This window comes from Rana temporaria, chromosome 4 (genome assembly GCF_905171775.1).
Source record: "Rana temporaria chromosome 4, aRanTem1.1, whole genome shotgun sequence".
NCBI lineage: Eukaryota > Metazoa > Chordata > Amphibia > Anura > Ranidae > Rana > Rana temporaria.
In genome coordinates this window covers 183,000,586-183,024,391 of record NC_053492.1, presented here as the reverse complement: position 1 = coordinate 183,024,391, position 23,806 = coordinate 183,000,586, and the positions used below count along the sequence as shown (strand labels likewise).

General features: G+C 43.5%; 1 protein-coding gene and 1 pseudogene across 3 annotated transcripts in view; one reads left to right on the top strand and one right to left on the bottom strand.

Annotated features, from left to right (window-relative positions):
* MCF2L2 (MCF.2 cell line derived transforming sequence-like 2) overlaps positions 1-23,806 on the top strand; it is a 366,799-nt gene that overhangs the window by 114,504 nt on the left and 228,489 nt on the right. For all 3 annotated transcript variants that reach the window (XM_040349448.1, XM_040349451.1, XM_040349447.1), the window contains exon 9: positions 15,303-15,417. In XM_040349448.1, coding sequence (XP_040205382.1) covers positions 15,303-15,417 — 115 coding nt within the window. The remainder of the gene's footprint in view (positions 1-15,302; positions 15,418-23,806) is intronic.
* On the bottom strand, positions 17,026-17,139 carry LOC120938704 (annotated as a pseudogene).

Genomic DNA, 23,806 nt, shown 5'->3' with positions numbered 1-23,806 from the left:
ATGGATTTATTGCAGACTGCTTTCATGATGGCTTCTTTCACTGGATATCTATATAGTTTACAAATGACATCGTTCGTTTTTTCTGCATTTTGGGGGGTAGGGGCAAGGGCACGGTGGACTATCTATTTCAATCTTATCCGGTGCAGATGGCCCCAGAATTAACTGGAACAGAATGATCGCCTTTGGAAGCAATTCAAAATGTTGTTTTATTTCAGGCAGGCCCCTTATAGGTATATGTTGCCTACGATCTCTATTTTCTTGTATATCCATTTGATCTAACAGCGAATTTAACACTTCCTCATGATGTTTTGTCATGTCTTGGATATCACTCCTTGTCTAATAACATCCTGGTCCATCTCCATTTCCTCCACTCTGTGCCCCCTTGCACCTATATCCTCCCTTAAGCCCTCCACAGCCTGTTTGCAGGATGGTTTAACAGCAGTTATAAGTAATTAATTGTCTTTCTTTGTAGGAAGTGCTCTCAAATGTTCTCTTAAGTCCCAATCCACTATTAACTCTGATTGAGATGCACTTAGTTCATTATTAAGATCATAATACAATGGGTTAACATACTGCAACTGCCCTGTTCATCACAAGTCCTTTGCTGATTTTTGCAGATTCACTGCTGGGTTTTGTAGTACCACGACTTTCTACTTCCAGGGATTCAACCATCCCTCTTGGGATTCCTTCCACCTCCTGAAGACTCGGGTCCCCTCCAATGCACTCCCCCTCCGGACCCTCCGTTCCACTGGCATAAACCAAGGTGTTTCTCTCTTTTCCTGGGAGATCCCTTTCCAGGGTTGTACAGCTTTGCTTTGTGCTCAGGAAATTTGGCCATTGCCATGTGCTGCAACGCCTCTTCCAAAGCCCGTCACTCCTCTGCCCTGTACAGGGGAATCGCATCCGACCCTCCCGGTCCTCCTCAGATCAGGAGAGCCAAACTTCCTTCCCTCCTGGACTGGGGTTGTTTTAATTGCGCTCCCAGGTGGAAGTGCAGTTGTACAGCGGCGTGTGGACATGCTTGAGCTGGTCTGGAGCCTGCTGAACACCACAGCCTATCTTCCTGGAGCCCAGGAATCACTGAGCAGCATGCTCAGTCAGCGTGTCTGTCCATTCCACACCCTTCCCCCCTCATAAATATGTTAAAGGGGTTGTAAAGGTTCGTCTTTTATTTTCTAAATAGGTTCCTTTATGCTAGTGCATTGTTGGTTCACTTACCTTTTCCTTTGATTTCCCTTCTAAATGTTTTTTTCTTTGTTTGAATTTCTCACTTCCTGTTTCTCTTCAGTAAGCTTTCCACCATCATGCGAGCAGGGGGAAAGTCATTTAGAACAGCTTACTGAGGAGAAACAGGAAGTGAGAAATTCAGACAAAGAAAACAAAGAAAAAAAACATTTAGAAGAGAAATTGAAGGAAAAGGTAAGTGAACCAACAATGCACTAGCTTAAAGGAACCTATTTAGAAAATAAAAAACAAACCTTTACAACCCCTTTAACGGAGACCCCCCAAATTCCATAGCAGACCTCTAGGATGCATGTGGCCTGGTATAGTTTAGGAGAAAGGGTGTGGATTTTTAGGGGGAAACACCTTAAAATGTGGACTTTGGGGGGCCCTACACCATTTTTTTTCAAACATAAAGCATCAGATTTCAATTGTGTAGAAGAAAGCCAGCATGGTAGGGGCTGCTTTTTCAGGAAACAGAATGTATACTGCTTGAAGCCTAATAGGCTGTTTTTGCTCCTGGAGTTGGGATTTAATACTTATCACAATAGTTATCACAGGCATTTCCAAACACCTTAAGTAACTAAGGGATATTTGAACTATGTTTATTATTTATGGTGTAAACTGTATATTGATGCTTTACTGAAGTACAAAGTACAAGGTTACTTACATATAGATTAAACAATGCTCCCTGACAAATAAGCCACTCTAAAACAAGAGAGAATTCGTAAGAAGTTGTCATTTATTATGACAGGCTTCGAAAACTGTTTGGTCATGCTTTCATTTTTATTTTTTTTATCTTTTTATTGGTGTTAAGAACATATACAGATATTTTACAGGTATTGCAAAAGCTGCCCTAAGCCATGAACCTAAAGTTAATGTAGACTGGTGCTAAAACCACCAGCTTCCACAGCCAGTAAGCAAGCAAGCAAGAGCCTACCAGCTGAATGGATCAACTCTTGGGTTATTAGTTGTGCTACAATATGTTCTGCATGGGATCCCTGTAGCACACTGTAACCTTCATGCTTGATCATTTGGTTACTAGGAAAACCACAAAGTTATCTTTGTGATGCAAATGGGATATCCAACACTACAATAGTTACAGTATATAGTCACTACTTGAAGATCACAGAGACCAACAGATCACTAATACAGTATACTCTTTTTCAAAAAATAAAAAAAAGGCAAATAAAAAATAAAATCAATAAAATTAATTATAATTCCTTAAAAATATATAAACCCCCCCCCAACCATCACACACTTCAAGTTGAAATAAAACAAAAAACAAGCCAGATTCCTTGGATGATACTTGTTCTTACTGCATGAGTTTCTAACACTCATGGAACTGTGCATGATTTCATTCGTCTTTGCTTACAGCACCACTGCATCAATACTTATTGACACAAACCCAGCATGACTTTATCTTAAAGGGGTTGTAAAGGTTTGTTTTTTATTTTCTAAATAGGTTCCTTTAAGCTAGTGCATTGTTGGTTCACTTATCTTTTCCTTCAATTTCCCTTCTGAATGTTTTTTTTTCTTTGTCTGAATTTCTCACTTCCTGTTCCTCCTCAGTAAGCTTGCCCCCATCATCCGAGCCGTTCTCGCTGGGGGTTAGTCAGTGTACTCGCCCCCTCCCTTGGGACTACATGTCTGCGGGGAGACGCTGTGAACAATTCAGACAAAGTGAGAAATTCAGATAAAGAAAAAAAACATTTCGAAGGGAAATCGAAGGAAAAGGTAAGTGAACCAACAATGCACTAGCTTAAAGGAACCTATTTAGAAAATAAAAAACAAACCTTTACAACCCCTTTAACATTACGCTAACAATTTACACTTTTTTTTGTACATATATTGCAATGTACTTTGAAAAGGGAACTAAACTGAAGGATATACTTTGTTCAGTATATGTTTTTATTGCTTTACCGTAGAGTTTAAACAAGTAAAACATTTACAGAAAAATTTACAGGGGTTAACTGCTTGCCGACCAGCTGCCACAGTTATATGGCGGCAGGTCGGCTCCCCTGAGTGAGAGCCCATAGCTATACGTCGGCTCTCGCGCAGGCCACTAGGGGCTTGCTCACCCCCGACTCCCGTGCCCGTGCCCAGCAGGCATGATCGCTGCCGGGCACACGAGATCGCTCGTTACAGAGCGAGGACCGCTCTTTTCAAAATTGTCGCTCTATTTTTGTTTATAGCGCAAAAACTAAAAACCGCAGAGGTGATCAAATACCACCAAAAGAAAGCTCTATTTGTGGGGAAAAAGGACACAAACTTTGTTTGGGAGCCACGACGCACGACCACGCAATTGTCAGTTAAAGCGGCGCAGTGCCGAATCGCAAAAAGTGCTCTGGTCTTTGACCAGCAATATGGTCCGAGGGTTAAGTGGTTAAAGTACATGTGTAAGAGACTTTTACATTGACAGTGCAATAGACTATGGCACATATGCAACAGTCATTTTTAACTGAGTTTACAGTAAAAGGAGACATACAGTAACTAGAAATAGTATATGTTTTGAAGGTGTACCCCATGGGCTATAAAATAGGAAATAGGATAGAGTATACAAGTGGGTGGAGGAAGATCAGAATACAGTACCTGCGCCTTGGTCCAAGTCCTATCACCCCCAAGGATCTAGACAAGGAAAGGAGTAACAGTACTAGCATTCAATTTTGGTTTCTTCCCCGTGCACTACACACCTCAGCCCTTCACAAGAACAGAGAATCAGAATTAAAAGTGGGCGGGATGTAGGATTCAATCAATGGCTCCTAAATTTTATAAAATGTCATTTTGTCTGTAAATAATTTTTTTAAAAATCATAACTCAGTGCTTGACTTCAGCAAAGGGGATGGTTTGGAGCTCCCAGGCTTTTGCTACAATCCTCTTTGCTGCCATGAGGATACATATATGTGACTAATTTGAATAAAGCATTTGGTAAACTCTAATCCAGAATCTTTTTAGCACTAATGCCGCGTACACACGATCGGTCAAACCGATGAGAACGGTCTGATTGACCGTTTTCATCGGACCAAACCGATCGTGTGTGGGCCCCATCGGTTATTTATATATAGGTTAAAAAAAGCAATCTTGTTTTAAATTTAACTGATGGATACCTAACCGATAGGAAAAAAAAACGATTGTTAGTAGGCACGACCATCGGTTAAAAATCCATGCATGCTCAGAATCAAGTCGACGCATGCTTGGAAGCATTGAACTTTTTTCAGCACGTCGTTGTGTTTTACGTCACCGCGTTCTGACACGATTGTTTTTTTTAACCGATGGTGTGTAGGCACGGTTGACCATCAGTCAGCTTCATCGGTCCATCAGACCGTTCTCATCGGATGGACCGATCGTGTGTACGCGGCATAAGAAGACTGGGTTGGAATCTCACAGGAAATCCTTAGTACCATCTGAGGGGGACCTATTAGGGTTAAAAAAGTTTTTATTGGCATTTTAACAGATATCACATTGAACAACATGAGGAGTTACATTCCATAGACAGTAACAGACAACCAGATATGGTGACTCCCCTATTACACAGTATAGTACTAAAATTGATGACTGTCACTCGGTCTCTAGATCAATTATGGCCACGGGACCACGTTGTTCGTCAAGAAAAAATTCCATATATATATATATATATATATATAATGAAAAAGAAGAAAGAAGGAAAAAAATAATCTAGGACAGAAAGAGGGGGAGGAGCTGCCCAAGAATGGGCGTGAGTCAGAAAAGAAAGAGCCAGATTTGAAGAGGAAGTGGGGAAAGATAAAAAGAGAGAGAGTCGTAGGAGAGCACAAGAACTGCTGTGGAGACTTTCATTGAAGAAAAACATGGTAGACAGGGGATGAAGGAACCAGGGGGTATACAACACGGCTCACTCCACCGTCAGACAACACTGCAGGACGTTCCAATTAGGGGTATTACAACATGTTCAGGAGAGTATCAGAGGCCAAGAAGTAGAGCCAGATGGACCACAGTAGTTTATATTTGTCAAGTGTATTGTTGTCAAGAGCCAACATCTCCTCCATTCTTATGGTATCATTCATAATCGAGACCCAGCGGGATAGAGGAGGGGAGTGGTGGTCATCTTCCAGAAAGATGGGATGAGCTGTCTCGCTGAGGACATAAGAAAATGGAGAAGACTCCGCCTCTGGGATAACACCGACCCAGGGAGTATAGCAAGGAGGGCAATCTTAGGGGAAGGCAATAGTGGTTCATCATAAATTTTATGGTAGCACTCAAATACCTGGGTCCAGAAGGGGTGGATCCTCTCACATTCCCACCAGATATATAGATAGGTTCCTGCAGCGGAGTTGCATCGCCAACAGGAAGCTGGAGAGGATAGAAACATTTTGTGTAGCGTGGCGGGATCTCTGTACCACCTAGACATGATCTTGTAATTCTTTTCTTGGGAGTAGCATGATACCGTTGACTTGTGAGTAAAGTAAAACGCTGTTTGCCACTCCGGTCTGGATATGTCCTCTCCCAAGTCTGCAGACCACATCCAGGTGTAAGGTTCCAAGTCATTGTGTGCAAGAGCTTGTAGAAGACTATATATGGTTGAAAGAAGGTGTCTATGAGTTTCAGAGAAGGAGCATAGCCTTTCAAATTCAGTATAGGGACGGTGTATCTGAGAGGAAGAGTGTAAGTGTTTGCAGAACGTGGATAGGTGGAGAGCGGTGAGCCAGTCGCGTGGTCCTGTCAAGATAGACGGTGTCCGGGGGCGTGGCCAGGCAGCGTATGTAGCCGGACGCAGCTGAAGTGAGCTCCGCCGAGAATCCTGGATAAACTCCTGGGGAAGTCACCGCACATTGACCCAAGGCACACGGTTGTGCCCCTCACGTTACCTGGATCACACCCATACCTTTTCCGGCGCTCCGGTCCCACGATGTCGTCCAGCAAGAAGCAGCTGGTGAACAGATCCGCAGAGCACATGTCCCAAAATGGCGCGTACGCAGGCCGCACGGCCAAGGAGAAGCACCGCGAGGCGGCGGAGAAGTTGTTCTCCAAACCACCACCGAAAGATCAGGTGGCCTCCTCCAGCTCTCCAGAGGACTCGCCGGGTGGAGGATCCGAAGCGGACGATACAGTGCCCTTGGAGGACTCGGTACAGGCCGGCTTGATATGGGACACAGTGAGTACTCCTAACCCGGAATCCACTAGGCCCCAAACCCCAGTGAGCCCTGCTACAGAGGGGGAGCCCACCCTGAGGGACATATTTGCCGCTGTAACATCCTGCAATATGTCTATCACGGCCCTTACCACGGAAATCAAGGGGATGAAGTCTGAGATCTCCTTTCTCAGACAGGACGCTCAGAAGCTGAGGGAGAGGGCCTCCGCTCTGGAGGAGAGGGTGAGCACCATTGAGGATGACTTGGGGCCTATGCAGAGGGATCTCTCCTATAACAACCATATCATTGAGCAGCATTCCTCTCGTTTAGAAGAATTAGAGAACAGGATGAGGAGAAATAATGTGAGGGCTATAGGCCTCCCTGAAAAGCTGGAAGGGAAGAACCCTGTGGAATTCATTGAGAAATGGCTGATCGCTGCGTTCGGGAGGGAAGCATTCTCCCCCATGTTCTCTGTTGAACGGGCTCACAGGGTGCCGTCCAGACCATTGCAGCCCGGTGCTCCACCTAGACCCTTTCTGTTTAAGCTCCTGCACTATCGGGACAGAGATGCCATTTTATATAATGCTAGAATTAATCCGGCTGCCCTAAAAATGGACAATACCAAAGTGTCCTTGTTCCCGGATTTCTCAGCTGAATTGCAGAAAAAGAGGGGCAAGTTTATGGATGTTAAACGTCGTTTGAGAGGCCTTGAATTGAAATATGCTATGCTGTACCCGGCCAAACTGCGAGTGGAGGTGTTTGGCACTGTGCAATTTTTTGAGTCCCCTAATGCTGCTGCACAATGGCTAGACCGAGAGGAACAGTCGATCAGGGAGGCTAGGGGTAGACGCCCCGCAGACTGAAGAGGAGAACTATTCTTACAAGACGAACCCGGGTTATACTTTCCACGTTACTCGTCGCAAGGCGGTCACTGTTCACTTTGGTTGCTGTGGGCTAGAAGTTGGCTGTTGAGAAGTTTTAAGACGCTATAAAGTGCACTTCCACTGTTGCCCCCTGGAGGGCTTTGTTAGGCCCTACCTAGATCCGTTGACTGAAGTCATCCGGGCCCTGTTGGCCGAAATGCATTTGACCCAATTGAAAGTGGATTCTACCACGGCAGCCCCCATGGATGCCCCCGTATGTATCCAAGTTAACTTTTTGTGCTATCTGATCATGGTCCATAAGACTACTGTTCTACTATGCCCAAACCGTGATATGTGCCTGCCTAGTTCTCCCAATATCTTGAGCCCCCCGGACATACTTCTTGCCCTTTGGTTTGCCAATTGCCTTTGCTTGTATCATAATTGTCGCTTATACATGTTACTATGTTATGATCCTGCTAATATGTTGTATGGTATGCAATGTCAAGGGTAATGAGATGCTTATCATGGAATGTTCGTGGCCTAGGTGCCCCGGTTAAACGCCTGGAGGTGATGCGTACCATCAAGAGGTTGGGCGCGGAAGTGATCTGTTTACAGGAGACTCATCTCCCAGCGGGGTCCACACTAAAATTAGCACCAAGGCAGTTTTGCCATCAGTACCACTCCACCCATACCGTGTACTCACGCGGAGTGAGCATAATGATTAGGCAAGGCACACAATACACGTATATTGATGCCAAGATTGACCCCGAGGGTAGATACGTCTTCCTATATTGCTCCCTTTATGGGATGAAGTGCGTGTTGGCGGGGGTGTATATCCCGCCACCGTTCTCATCCTACGTTATAAAACTGCTGGTTGAATTTATATCCTGTCTCCCTGGTATTCCTGTGCTGGTCCTCGGGGACTTTAATAATCTCCTAGATTTTGAGAAGGATAGGCGAGGGTGTACAGGGGGGGGGGATGTACATGGGAGGAAGGGACCTACCCCTTTCGCTCGGTTGGTCACTGAACTGGGATTAACAGATGTATGGAGAATGCACAACCCCGATGCAAAGGTATTCTCCTGCCAGTCAGCCTCGGTGGGGGGGCTATCCAGAATTGACCTGGGCCTGGGGAATGGCCCGATGTTGCCCATGGTCAAGTCATCCCACTATCACCCGAGACACACTTCCGATCACTCTCCGTTCACGGTGGATTTAGGCCTGGGGTTGGAAAGGGGGAATAGCCTATGGAAGCTCAACCCGTTCTGGCTGTCTCTTATGTCAGAATCTGACCCACTCCCATTACTACTAACTAACTTTTTTAAGGATAACATAGGCTCCACTACTCTACAAGTTGTGTGGGACTCTGCTAAGGCATATATGCGGGGCCAGCTTATCAGAGCCATTAATGAGATTAAGTCTAATACTAAGGAATGGGAGACTCGAGTCTTGGCAGATGCCCAACGCTCGGAAGCAGACTATATAGCGGACCCCTCTGATAATAACAGGAGGAGCTGGCTAGCAGCACAGACCATGCTCAAGAACCTCTCACTGCAGCTCGCCGAAAATAAAAGGTTTTTTCTGCAGCAGAGACATTTTGAGGAAGGGGAAAACACCGGCCACTTGCTGGCGATTTTGGCTAAGTCACAGCAACCGCCTTCACAGATAATTGAGGTTAGAAATACTAGGGGGGAGGCGTGCCACTCCACACAATCCATCATTGAATGCTTTAAAAGCTTTTTTCAGGATGTTTATACATCGAAGGTTAGCCCCACTGTAGCCCAGATACACGCATTTCTGGATAAATACCAGATGCCGTGTCTCCCAACTGCGGAGATGGCCTTGCTTAACGCCCCTCTTACCAGGGAAGAGCTGCTGGAAGCATTGGCACTAGCACACAAAGGGAAGGCACCTGGGGCTGACGGGCTTCCGTCTGAAATCTACAGTAAGTACTCGGAACAACTCATTCCAATTTTACTGAAGGTCTACAACACTGCTCTTGAAACTGGACGGCTCCCACCCTCCATGGATGAGGCTCTTATAGTGGTCCTGCTGAAGCCGGGGAAGGACCCTCTTTCCCCGGACTCATATAGGCCAATATCCCTATTGACATTTGACGTGAAACTATTGGCTAGGGTGTTAGCTACTAGGTTATCTAAGTGTATCCACCTAGTGGTGCATAGGGATCAATCTGGATTCATCCCTACTAGATCAACCGCACAGAACTTACGCAGGCTGTTCCTTAACTTACAAATACCAGTGGATAACCCGGGTAATAGGGCCATCTTCTCCCTAGACGCCGCCAAGGCATTTGACAGTGTGGAGTGGCCATACTTATGGGAAGTGCTAGATAGATTTGGTGTGGGTCCTTCCTTCCTGAAGTGGGTCCAATTGTTGTATAGCTCCCCGAGGGCTAGAATGAGAATCAATGGTGAAGTTTCAGAATCTTTTCGGTTGTTCAGGGGGACTCGGCAGGGGTGCCCACTCTCTCCCCTGCTGTTCGCCTTGGCACTGGAACCTCTGGCGATTCATATGCGTGCCTCGCCGGGCATAACTGGTTTTTCCAGGGGTGCCGGGCGAGACGTCATATCCTTGTTTGCGGACGACACCTTGATTTATCTAGGAGACACGGGCGAGTCACTGAAGAACGCGATGTCGTTAATCGCGGACTTTGGGGGCCTGTCCGGGTTCAGCATCAATTGGAATAAATCAGTTCTCATGCCTTTAGACCCGATAGTGAGCCCTCTCCCTGAATGTGCTAAGGATGTATTGGTGGTGAAAGAATTTAAGTATCTGGGGATACAGGTCACTCCCGACCCCACGCAGTTCCTTCAAATGAATCTGACCCCACTATTGACGCGGTTTAGACAGAAATGCGCGGTTTGGAAAAAACTCCCCCTGTCGGTTACGGGTAGAGCTAATCTTATTAAGATGGTGTGGGCCCCGCAGCTCCTGTATGTCTTCCACAATTCTCCAGTCTGGATCCCGCATAAATGGTTCGCACAGATTGATGCCCAGTTCAGGGATCTGATCTGGGGCGGAAAGGTTGCTAGAATTAGCCTCAAAACACTGCAGCTTGCTAAAGATCAAGGGGGCATGGCGGTTCCGCACGCTAGGTACTACTTTGTAGCATCACAGATACAACATTTGGGACATTGGGGAGAGATAGATGAGGGGGACCCTGTACGGACACCACTAATACCCAAGGGATCTGTTCTCCCGGCGGTATCACATCTAGAAGCAGGGCTATCGCACTTGGACCAATCGCTACCCACTGTCACCTTGCTGAATACCCTATGGAAATATATAAGGTCCGCATTTAATATTAAAGGAGTGTGCCCCTTTACTCCCATTTGGAAGAACTCCAACTTTCGGGAACTTTCTAAGTTAGGGGGTTTCAGGCAATGGACCGAGGCGGGAATTCACTACATCGCCCAGCTGTACGCAGGATCAGTTCTAAAGTCCTTCACGGACCTGGGAGATGAGTTCCCATTAGCTAGAACACAGTTCTACAAATACCTACAGCTAAGACACGCTATCCAGAGTGAGAGTAGGCTTTCCCCCCTCTTGTTAGTGAAACACCCCCTCCATACTGACGTTCTAGTGAATAGAGACAAGAAGGGTATGATCTCACAGGTTTACTCCAGACTGATTGGTATCACCCATGACGCTACGACATTGCCATGCAGAAAGGGGTGGGAAAAAGATTTGGGACCCATAGACGGGGATACATGGGAAATATGCTTGACCTCCGCCCCTTTGGTATCGGTATCAGCACAACACAGACTGTCACACTTATTTCTGCTCCATAGGGTGTATAGGACACCTACTCGTCTATTTAAGTGGGGTCTGAGAGACTCTCCACTATGCCCAAAATGTAACGCGCAGGAGGGGGACTTGCTACATATGATGTGGAAATGTCCGAAACTTTTTAGATATTGGCAATACATCACAAACACTATATCACAGGCATATGGCTTTCCGGCACCGCATGATCCAGTGGTATGTCTCCTTGGAGCACTGGAAGTGCCCTCTCTCTCCCCACATGGTCACACGGCCGTACTTCGGCTGCTTTATGTGGCCCGGAAGGCCATTGCTAGATTCTGGATCACCCCCAGGGTACCTACAGAAGGACTTTGGGTGAAGATGGTAAACAGCATGTTGATAAGGGAGAAAATTACATATCAGCATAGAAATGCATCAAAGAAGTTCTATTCCTTATGGCAGCCTTGGCTAGACACCCCTGGGCTGGGTCCGGCGGAGTTGGTTATGGATAGACTTTTACAGGGCTAACAGGTAGTACTGAGAAATGAGGTAGGACAAAAATCAACTGAGAGGTATACAATAAGTTGTACTATGGATGGGGGTCCAGGTTTATAGTACGTTGTGTTAACAGTATGACAGGATTTACACTAAAGGCGTATGGGCGCATAAGAAAGACAACTGTAATATTTGGTTAGACCGTGTGTTTAAAGTTAAGCGGGAGTTCTCTTTTTCTTAGTCATAATGTTCTAAAGACACGTAAACATACCCAAGTTTGCCTAGATAAAGTGCGTAATTTCTGCTTGTATCCTTGATCTTTGATTAATATCCTACTATTATGGAATTGTATGTTTATTTTGTCTCAATAAAATATTTTTCTTGATTAAAAAAAAAAAGATAGACGGTGTCCCATGCTGTGGGTGTACAAAGGAATGCGATTGGGGCCAGTCAGAGCGTTTGAAGGATCCCAGAGTGGTCACTCCTTTGCCCTGGGGGAAAGCGGGGTTGTCAAACAGAGAGGACAATAGGGAGGGGTCGGAGAACAAAGTGGAGCATAGACCTCTGCAGTACCAGATTCTGAGAGAGGCAAGTGTGAGCGGTGAGAAAGCGTGTAAGAGAGCCAGGTCATTGCGATATCCCCAGAGAAGAGCCCGGAGGTCCATAGGAGCTAAGTCCTGTTCGACCATAACCAAAGCCTTTAGGAAGGGAAGGGGGAACCATTCCAGTATGCGTGCCACATGTGTGGCTTTATAGTAGGTCTCGTAGTCCGGTAGACCCGCCCGCCCCGTAGCTTAGGGAGGATGAGCAACTTATGTTGTACTCTAGATAATCCCCGGTTCCAAATGAATCTGATGGTGCTGGAGCACAGGGAGGTGAAAAAAGATTGGGGAATCAAAATAGGGATCGTTTGGAAGAGTTTTAAAAGCTTGGGCAATATGTCCATTTTAAGGGTGTTGATCTGCCCAAACCACGGTAAGGTGGAACCACTTCACTCCTCCAGATCCTTCCATATACGGCTGAGAAGGGGAACGTAATTCAAAGAGGTTGGAAAGGTTGGAAGGCATAGTAACCCCTAAGTAAGAAATACCTTTCGCCTGCCATTGAAAGGACGAGTTCGATCGTAGAGAGAGCATTGTGGAGGGAGGCAGGGAGATATTGAGGGCTTCCGTTTTAGATATGTTGAGTTTGAAGTTACTGAAAAAGCCAAAGCGGCGGAATTCCAGGAAAAGGGACGGTAAGGAGGTATGGAGGTGCTGCATATAAACCAGGAGATCATCAGCATAGAGGGACAGTTTATGATGGGAGGAGGGAGTAGGAGGGAGTTTGGATACCTTGGATGGAGGAGTTCTGAAGAATGGCACAGGCCAGATGCTCTATAACTATGACAAACCGGAGGGGGGAAAGGGGACAGCCCTGCCGGGTGCCATTCAAAATTTCGAACGGCTCTGAGGCAGCGCCATTCACCAGGAGCATTCAAAACTTACAACATGCATGGGGACAAAGGGGATATTCACAGCATATTACAATCATGGTAATTAGGGAATGATGCAAGAAATACAAGACATTAGCATACATTTAAGACATATATAGATTGTGATGTGAAAGGAACAACTTACCTTAATATACAGGTAGACCTTCCCCTTTATAGTGCCGTCGTACCTGGTTTCCGTGACCGCGGTCTGACACAATCGGTTATTTAACCGATAGTGTGTGGGCGCGACGGACCATCAGTCAGCTTCATCGGTTAACCGATGAAAACGGTCCATTGGTCCGTTTTCATCGGATGGACTGATCATGTGTACGAGGCTTGAGAGTTTCAAATGGAAGGATGCCTGAGTCATTCAAGAAGAGGATAGTTAAAACGCCAGGATTTAGCAATATAGAAAGCAAGGGGGTATGGGGTGAGAACAATCTGTGTTTAAGTTTTAGATTATCCCACAATCTTAAGGAGCGCTTCATAATTGGACAAATGAACTGTCATCTTTCTCTATTCTTTAGCCATAAGGGAATGCTGATTGAATTAGGATCGCAGAGATAGGCTTCTATGGAGACCCACAGGGGCACTTTTAGGTGGCTGCCATTTGGTCAGCTGAGTATGTTACGCCACTTGATAGTAGTGTCGTAAGAGGCGGAGACCCAAACCACTGCTGTGAAGGATATACTTTAACTTTGCTTTTTAGCATTCAGCTATGGTACATCTTTTGCAAGGATTTACCCGTAACAGTATATAGCATTTGGTAAACTCTAGTCCAGAATCTTCTTAGCACTTAGAAGACTGTGTTGGAATTAAGGGACATATTAAGGGACAGATTTCAGCCTTGGCTGTTTTCTTTCAACGACCCTTGGCGACCCACTTGCTGGTAGGTACTTTTGGGCAGGGGGTTCGACATGTGCTTCCCGCGATTAGACCACTGCTTCCTCCGTGGCATTTGAATCTGGTGCTCAGATCAGCATAAACAGTAACTGTGAGGCCCCGTACACACGACCGATTTTCTCGGCAGAATTCAGCCAGAAACTCGATCGGAGCTGGATTCTGACGAGAAACTCGGTCGTGTGTACACTTTTCAGCGAGGAAGCCGACGAGGAACTCGTCGGGCCAAATAGAGAACATGTTCTCTATTTCCTCGTTGTTCAATGAGGAAAGTCGGCCCGCCGAGATCCTCGGCGGCTTCAACACTGAACTCGACGAGGAACTCGATGTGTTTGGCACGTCGAGTTCCTCGGACGTGTGTACGGGGCCTCACAGTAACAATTGATGTCCTGCATTGTTGTTCTATCATATGTGCTGTCAGCGTAGTCTATAAGCAGCTGTGCAGATGGCATCATCAGGAAGCTTACACTTAGCAAGGACAAACATTTGTTGATAGAATGTGTGTAGCCTGAAGTGGCTGCAAACAGGCCATAGGGGATCAGAAGTAATGCCACGTACACACGATCATTTTTCAGCATGAAAGAAAACGTTGTTTTTCAGCATGTCTAAAAAACAACGTTTTCCCAACTTCATCATTAAAATGATGTTGCCTACACACCATTGTTTTTAAAAAATGATCTAGCAAAGCGCGGTGACATACAACACGTACAACGGCACTATAAAGGGGAAGTTCCATTCACCTTTGGGCTGCTTTAGCTGATTCTGTGTTAGTAAAAGACGATTTGCCCTTATTTGTCTGTTACAGCGTGATGAATGTGCTTACTCCATTATGAATGGTAGTTTTACTCGAACGAGCGCTCCCGTCTCATAACTTGCATCTGAGCATGCGCGGGTATTTTACGTCCTTTTTGCCCACACACGATCATTTTTTACAACCCGAAAAACGACATTGTTTAAAACGACATTAAAAAATGCAGCATGTTCGAAATTTTTTTTTTTAATTTTTCAGAACCTAAAAAACGATGGGCAGCCCACACACGATCATTTTAAATGACGTTTTTTAAAAACAACGTTTTTTTCATGCTGAAAAATGATCGTGTGTTACGCGGCATTAGTAATGCAAAACGGGTAAAAATAGCATTTCTAGAGAATAAAAAAAAAAAAGCATGTTTATTGTTTTTGATACTGCTTTAGATAACTAAGGGCCTGTGCCAACGGCATCAGTTTAACATCAGTTAGAGATGCTTCTGAGAATATTCGGGATTCACTGACAAGGGTATTTGATCTGTGGTGGGATTTGCATTCCCAAAGACTTATGGGAAGGCAAAACCTGCTTGAAGCAAACAAAAGTACATTGGCACAGGCCGTTAATGTCATCCAGGTTAAGAGGTTACATGTACTAATATGAGAATTTTGTATTTTGGGTGCCAAGCACAAATTAATATTCTCTTTAATGTACTTATTTGATTTCTGCAGATTACTGGCCCAGCTGGATGAGACAGAAAAAGCGTTCAACCAGTTCTGGAGTCGCCATCAGCTAAAGTTAGAACAATGCCTGCAGCTGCGACACTTTGAGCATGATTTCAGAGAGGTATGTTATATCAGTTCATAGGACATTTTATGCATGTTCTCTATAGAGTTTCAGTACTTTGGAGTGTCAATTTGGATATGGGATGTGGCAAGAGTAAGGCAGAGGTCTCCAAACTTTTCAGTACGATGGCCACAATGTATTTTTTACAAATAGCCGTGGGCTGGAAAAAATAAGATCCTTCCACTGATACAAAACACTATTCTACCATCTGACCCCAACATTCGGACACCATTTCTCCCACTGACACCAATAATGGGGCACTATTCCTCCCTATGATACCAACGATGGAGCATTATTCCTTCCCCTAATACCAAATGTGGTTGTGTTCACCCCACTAATACCTGGAACATTTCCACTCATACTAGCCACAGTCTAGCCCTTCTAACGTCTAAAGTACAATAAACCGCCCTTTCTTTAGAAAGTTTGGAGACCATTGGTTTAAATGAATGAATACAGTACTTAGAATTTTTTTCTAAATTTTCCTACTTAAGAGCCCTCCTTACACGAGAGTCCACCTTGCATCAGAGTCCCCCCTCACATAATAGTTGTCATCAGAGTCCCTCCTTATATCTGGTATTTTAAATCAGAGCATCGCATAAAATCCACCCACAGGCTACAGTTTGGAGACCCTTGTTTTAAGGTATGGACTGTATATATTTGTAAATTATTCATGAATAATACGGCAGTATCATCGTTTATCGTGTATAATATTATCACTATATGCAGTCATTGCAGAACTATTAAAACAAATGTACATTTCTATGGTATGTAGATTATATATATATATATATTTTTTTTTTTTTAATCCACAATGGTGCAAAAATCTACAAAAAGTGCACTTAAGGGTATGCTTTAGTCCACCCCCTGGAAGGAGTAGGACTTCTACCCTGACCACCAGGGCGCAAGGCTCCCGACGGGGACATAGGTTTTGCTGAATCTGTTTTATTGAGTCACAAGCATTTGTAAAACATTTCGACAAAACATAGGTCAGGAATAACATCTGTCTATTGAGTGTACAAGTCCATACTAGAATCGGAAGGACACCAAAAGAACATGTATCACATATGCATAGTCAGGTAAATGACCTCAATGAGGGGACATAGGTTTACATGGTCTGCCTAGCCAGAAGGCCTGGCAGACCCTGTTCTCCTTGGACAGCCAAAGCCATCCTCCAATAATAGGTCAGGGGAGCTCTCCCAAAGAGAGACCCCCCCCAGAAGCAGGGGAGGAAGGTACTTGAGGGCCTCACATCTTCCCCCTAGACGTCAGGGTAAGCCAGAGGACTCACACCCTTCATCCAGTTAAAACACACACAAAAGTGAAAAAGTGACAAACGTGGGAGAAAAATAAATAACAATAATAAAGTGGCTAGACCCTGAGGCCTGGTAAGCAAAAATGGCCCCAGACTTAAGCCAGAAGGCCCAGCCCTGATGGCGCAAGTGCAGAAAAAGTGTTTGGAGCTGTGACCATATGATCTTTTCACACCGTGGGTTCCCACACCCAAGTTTTACTAAGAGCACCTCTGGGGTGACCCCTCCCAGAGAGCACAGACACCGCAGACTCTCTGCCTTCCCAGCCAATGGCCAGACAAGGTAGCCTGCTCGAACTAGGAGATAATGGACCCTTCCAGCTTTCCTGGGGAGAATTTATTCCCGGGCCCTAATATATCACTGATAAGAACAGATATTACACTTGATCTTAGCCAAAAGGCAGAGAAGCCATCATATAGCACACTCACAGTCACAGTATGTGGCAGAGCCAGAAAGTCACTTTATTCAAACAATATAGATATGCATTGGTATAGTGTTTGTCACTCATTGCTACCTACAGTAAACAAAGTCAATAGGAGATTATCTCAAGAAGCATATGACATGGTAAGTATTCTTTTCATGCCTTTGGTAACCATCAACAGCAAAGAATGACACCCATAATTATAGATACATACGCATGAATTGTTGCCATTGGTATTAATAACTTAGAAACCAAGATTACCAGCTTACAATCAATTATTCTCTTTATTATTCTCTCAATTATTCTCGCATTCCTTAAAGCAGTCTGACTACAGGTTTATTTAGAGCATTATGCAAATACCTGTCCTCTGTTGACTAGCAGCTTAGCAACAGGGTCACTAGCTGTTCAGTAGAGCTTTAGTTTTAGCTTCCATTGATGTAAAAGTATGATGTATACTTCTTTAGTATGGTAATAATGGACACATAGAGGGGTTGATTTACTAAAGGCAAATAGACTGTGAACTTTGCAAAGATGCAGAGTGCAACAGTCTATTTGCCTTTAGTAAATGCTCCCCATAGATATGTTCTGTCTAGCACTGCCTATCATCTATTGGCCTTTAGTATAGGGATGTATTTGTTTTCTTTGTCTCATCTTCGCTGATCACATAAATAGGACACATAAAAAAAAGAGTACAATGATTAACCAGATACCTGATTACAGGTACCCGATAAGCCGTACACTAGTTTATTTTCAAGAACAATTTTCCATCCTGCTCCTTTGAGTTTTTTTCACCACTGTGGTCGAAAACAAATGTCAATGATCCCACTATGATTGGAAAATCAAACAAATGTTCTTAAAACAAAACATTCCAAACCAAATTCTATTAGTGTATGTAGCCAGCCTAAAGTGTTATGCCACGTACACACGATCGCAATTTCCGACAACAACAACCGTGGATTTTTTTCAGACGGAATTTCCATCAAACTTGGCTTGCGCACACACGGTCACACAAATGGTGTCTGAAATTGCGAACGTCAAGAACGCAGTGACATGAATCTTTTACGAAGCTAGGTGGGAGGATAATCAGGACTCTTCTTGGTTGAGGTAAATAGAGGGATTACATAGTTACATAGTTACATAGTTAGTCAGGTTGAAAAAAGACACAAGTCCATCCAGTTCAACCACAAAAAAATAAACAAACAAAATAAAAAAACACAATACAATCCCATACACCCACTCCATAAAGGGGTAAAGGAGAGAACATTTTTTCTGACAGTACACAATGTAAAATAAAACTATTTTGGTTAAGTAAAATGAACAAGGGTTGTATCTATTTGATGCCAATTCATCTAGCAAAATACAATCCTTTTTATAACCTCTTATGCACTAAATGGCAAGGGGTTTCTGGCTCATATTTCCATCTGTTCTGGTCCTGCCCAAACATACTAGAAGGAAATAACCTTTTTGAATGACATCATGGGTGCAACTAGACCTCAGCTATGCCTGATGGGTCCTTCTGAGCCTTATCTGCACATCTTTTTGGATGTGGCATTGTTTACTGCCAAGGAGCTAATAGATAAGGTGTAGATCCAGGCTAGGGAGCCTGCCTTACAACAATGTAAAGCAGAGTTTAGTAAAGTCAATGATCTTTGATCACAGAGGTTGGCTGAAAACAAATTAATAACATTTGCAATATGTGGCAGGCAGAATCTTCTACTTGCTGTCACTTAGACGCTGCTTCCTCTTGATTCTGAACAGTGGGCTCCATTCACAGAACCAGATTGCATGCGGTATTTAGGTGTTTTCCCACTACTACCACTTTCTCACTACTCCTTAATGTGGTATTTACTGCATAAAGCAAAAACGCTCAGTAAATACCGCATAAAACGGGAGTGAAAGTCAAGTCACAAAAAAGAAAAGAAAAATTGCATGCAGTAAAAAAGTAGTAGAAAAACAGGTGCAGCGCTATTGGGTGTAAATAATAAAGTTCATCGATGATGAGCTGTTGAGGACGATTGAAACAAAGTCCACCACTAAATAATTCCAAATAAGAATCAATAAGATAGCCACCACCAGCACCCACTAATACTGACTCTTACCATCAGTGTAAAGGGTACACGCAATGAATGTATTGGGTAACGACACCAGCGATCCAACTGCATCAATCGATTCACTCCACAGAAGCTATTCTGACCCACTTCACATTAGGCAAAAGGTCTCAGAAACTTCTTCCATTCAATCAAGGTTTTCAATGGTTAAGCTCCAATATCCACATTCATGCAAAAGAAAGGAACGCTCATTGCGCAGGCATCCAAATAACTAATTTATTAAAATTATTGAAAGTGCAGTCACTGTAAATCTGAGGGGGACATGCAAGGAAAATAAAAAACAGCATTTTAGCTTGCACATGATTGGATGATAAAATCAGCAGAGCTTCCCCTCATTTCAGATCTACCTCTCAGATTTACAGCGACTGCACTTCCACGTGCACTTTCAGTGCAATTTCTAGTGCACTTTGCACTTGTAGTTTGCACTTGTAGTGCAAAGTGGATTTGTCTTTCGTAAATAACCCCCATTGTCTCTACAATTAAAATAAATTGAGAAAGATTAGAACTTCTGTCAGGTGTTTATTGCTGCTATATCTGCAGATGGAAAATTTCACATAATTTTTTGTCAGGCCTCGTACACACGACCGAGTTTCTCGGCAAAAACCAGAAAGAAACTTGCTGGGAGATATTTTTTTTTGCCGAGGAAATCGGTCGTGTGTACATTTTCGTTGAGGAAACTGCCGAGAAACTCGACGAGCCAAAAAGAGAGCAAGTTCTCTATTTCCTTGACGGGAATGGAGAAAATTGGCTTGTCGATTTCCTCGACAGCCTAACAAGGAACTTGACGAGGAAAACGGTGTGTTTCGCCTGTCGAGTTCCTCGGTCGTGTGTATGAGGCTTCACAGTGACCACTCATGAAGAGAGGGACCATCTCCTAATGGAGGTACAACCCCCCCCCCCCCCCACTATAAACCTGTCAAAGGTTTTAATCTTGCCAAACTCTATCCAGTACTGTAGGGGCTTTTACTTTGTGCATGTTGTTATTATGGTCTGTTTCATGCTTGGCCAATGCCAATTTTGGATATTCTCTTTAGAGTGGATCTTGTATGCAAGGTTTGCAAACTTTATTGTGCATCCTTATACTTACATCCTCTCTATGGATTATGAGGCTACTCAAGTGCATTTGTTGAAGTAAACTGAACAGGGAACATATCTATATATATATATATATATATTTTTTTTTTTTTGTCAAAGAGCTTTCACCCAGGATTCAGACTAATTGGATTCAATTGGAAATATATGTGAATCCTCAGGTAAAGTTGTATCAATATTGTAGTAGGGCGTTTTGCTATAACTAAAGCACACAACTTTCAAAGCTGTAATAAACAAACATTCACTTCTGTTGGCGTGAATATGAGCTGTAAGTATGTCAACAAAGGTGAATTTTCTGTTCCGTAAAAAATCTTTCTGGGGTTGGCTGTTATTTGAGTTACCAAACTTCCAGGAAGGACAGTAATCCAAATACATGAACAAGGGAAACCATTCTGGTAAATCCCGTCTGTTTGTTGGCCTCTTTTGTTTTGGTTTCTTGAGAGATATGCTTAAGAAATTTTGGCAGTTAATATGTTATTAGTGGTTGCACACTGAAATGGAAAGTCATTTTAATGATATCAAATTACAAACTGACATGTATAGAATTCAAATATTGCATATCAAAAGTTTAAACAAACTTACATTTTCCATTAAATTTGGAAGAGAACAACTTACCAAACAAAATTCCAAAATGTTTAAATAGTTAGATTCATCTTTCCATGACTAATCCAGAAAATATGGACTAAGAGTAAATGTATTTTTTTATATACTTTTATTATGAAGGAATGACATTAGCTCAGTGCCATGTCTGATGACATTTAGGGATTATTCACACTATATAGGTAAAATGGAAATATACCGCGCTAGAGAAAAAAACATCCGTATACAGCTGCAACAAAAACCATCAAATATCTCTATGGCATAACAAAAATATAAAAACATAAGTTGCGCTTATAAATATATGAAAAATCACAAAGAATAAATGACATATGTGGTGAAACAAAAATGTACAAATAATAAACACACAATCAAGTCCATATATCAAAAATAAAATAAAAATGTATTAATTGTGAAAAAAAGATGATGAAAATAGTTTGTCCGTTGAGGCAATAAGTTCCAGATTCTATCCACCTTCACCAGAAAAAAGAAGAGGAGGAAAAGGGAGGGAAGTTCTCAATCGGAAGAAAGAATCCCACTCTGTATGTGGGAACCCTTACCCAAACTGGTGGACCCCCTAAAGGGCAAGGTCGTACGCGCAAGCAGAATAAGCCCTCTGCAGGGACTAGTTGGTCTCCCGTGTTACCAAAATCCTCCGTGACACGGGAGACCATCTAGTCCCTGCAGAGGGCTTATTCTGCTTGCGCTTACGAAAAGAGTGGAAATTTGAAAAAAAATATATATATTTTCTTCTTTCTATTTTAGAAGAAATCCAATAAAATCTAATTTTGTCATACATTTAGGCCAAAATGTATTCTGCTACATGTTTTTGGTAAAAAAAAATCCTGTTAAGTGTATATTAATTGGTTTGTGTGATCACGGACAGATGTACGCAGATGATCATGTACAGATGTGCGCAGGTGATCATGGACATATGTGTGCAAATGATCATTGGGACATATGATTTTACTGGGACATATGTGGGGGACAGGTGTTTTGGGGACATGTGTTTTGGGGACATGTTTGTTTACTTTGTGTGTTTTACACTGTGTGTGACACTAGACTGGTGATCAGTGAGTAAAAAGCTGTAAAAAACAGCTCATACTCACTGATCACCAGCCGGCTGCAGCGATCCGCTCTCCTCTCCTCACCGACAACTTCGGTATGAGGAGAGGAGAGCCAATCGCCTAGCAACTGTTTACATCACATGATGGCCATAATTGGACATGGCCGTCATGTGATCAGGAGGGCCAATCACAGAGCCCTCCTGCTGATCTGAGATGCGCGTGTCTGGGTGACACAAGCGCATCAGGAAGTAGTTAAGGAGATAAAAGACCAGGAAATGAGCATCAATTGAAGATGTATACCGCATATTTTGTTTTTCTATTTTGCCATTATGTATAGTACTTTTAGGCTTTGCTCACAGCTTATGTGCATAAGGACTGATTGAATAAAATGCAGGGATTTGGCTTGCGTAGGCTTGTTCACACCATGTGCAGAGATATGCATATTTTTTAAGTAGGTGTCTGCAAGGACATTTATATATTTTATTTTTACAATGCTTTCTTTTTTTGGAGGGAGGAGTGGACAGTCAGTGTTTATTTTATTATACTTTTTATTATTTTTACAATTTTACTTTTTAATATTTATTTATTACAATGTCTCCCCTTTGAGACAGGGAAAGGGACTGAGGATAGAGATTCCCAGTCCCTTTCTCAGCAGCCTCAGCTGCATTGAAAATTAATGGAGAGGAGACAGAGGCTCCTCTCCATTCATAAACTGAAGCCTCTTAAACACAGTTTACTATGCTCAGTTATGAATGAACAGAGTCAGTGATCACTGACTCTTTTCATTCAGAAAAGGAAGGAGCCGGTAAATGACAGATTTACCGGATCCTTCCTCCACTCTCCATCCTGAAACATCTGGGGCGGGGGCGGAGGATGAGGGGAGAACTGGAGAGTTCACGGAGGCGGAGAAGAGGATGATGGGGGAGGTAAACCGTAGGAGCGCACAGAAGGGGACCGGAGGAGGATGGGGGGACTGGAGGAGCGCACTGAAGAACACAGAGGGGAGCTGGAGAAGGATACAGGGGACACTCGGGAACAATTGGTGTGGCGGTGGGGGAAGTTATAATCAGCAATCTCTCTGTGTGCTTCTCCTCCTCTCCCCTCCGTGGCTTTCATCTGCTTTATTGAAAGCCACATAGGGAGATCGCTGATTATAACTTCCCCGTCACTGCACCAATTGTTCCTGAGTGTCCAGGTATCGGAATAGGCATCGGGAGCATTTGCACGAGTATGCAATAGAATTCAATGGACCTGCATCCAAAACGCAAGTACCGCGATTTTGTCGCGATTTGAATTTTGTGGGTTTTTTTTAACCTGTTTATAGCTGGTTGTTAAAGGAAATGTAAAAAAATAAAAATTACTGGCAAAAAACAAACAAAAAAAATACGCAAATCGCGGTAAAATCGTGGTAAAAGCGCACGTGTCCAGGTATCGGAATAGGCATCGGGAGCATTTGCACGAGTACAAGTACTCCTGGAAATACTTGGTATCTGTATTGGTATCGGGACAATCCTACTTAAGGCTCCATTCACACTAAGGCTCCATTCACACTAATGCTTTTTTTGATGCATTTTGCATTTTGCAGAAATGCAGGGAAATTTTTTAACATGGTTTCCTATGGAACATGTTCACATCAATGCTTTTTTGTGCCTCTGCGTTTTTGGAAAGGGTCAGGGACTTTTTTTCCTGCAAAAAGCAGCGTTTTGCATGCAATAGAATTCAATGGACCTGCATCCAAAACGCAAGTACCGTGATTTTGCCGCGATTTGCGTTTTTTTTAACCTGTTTATAGCT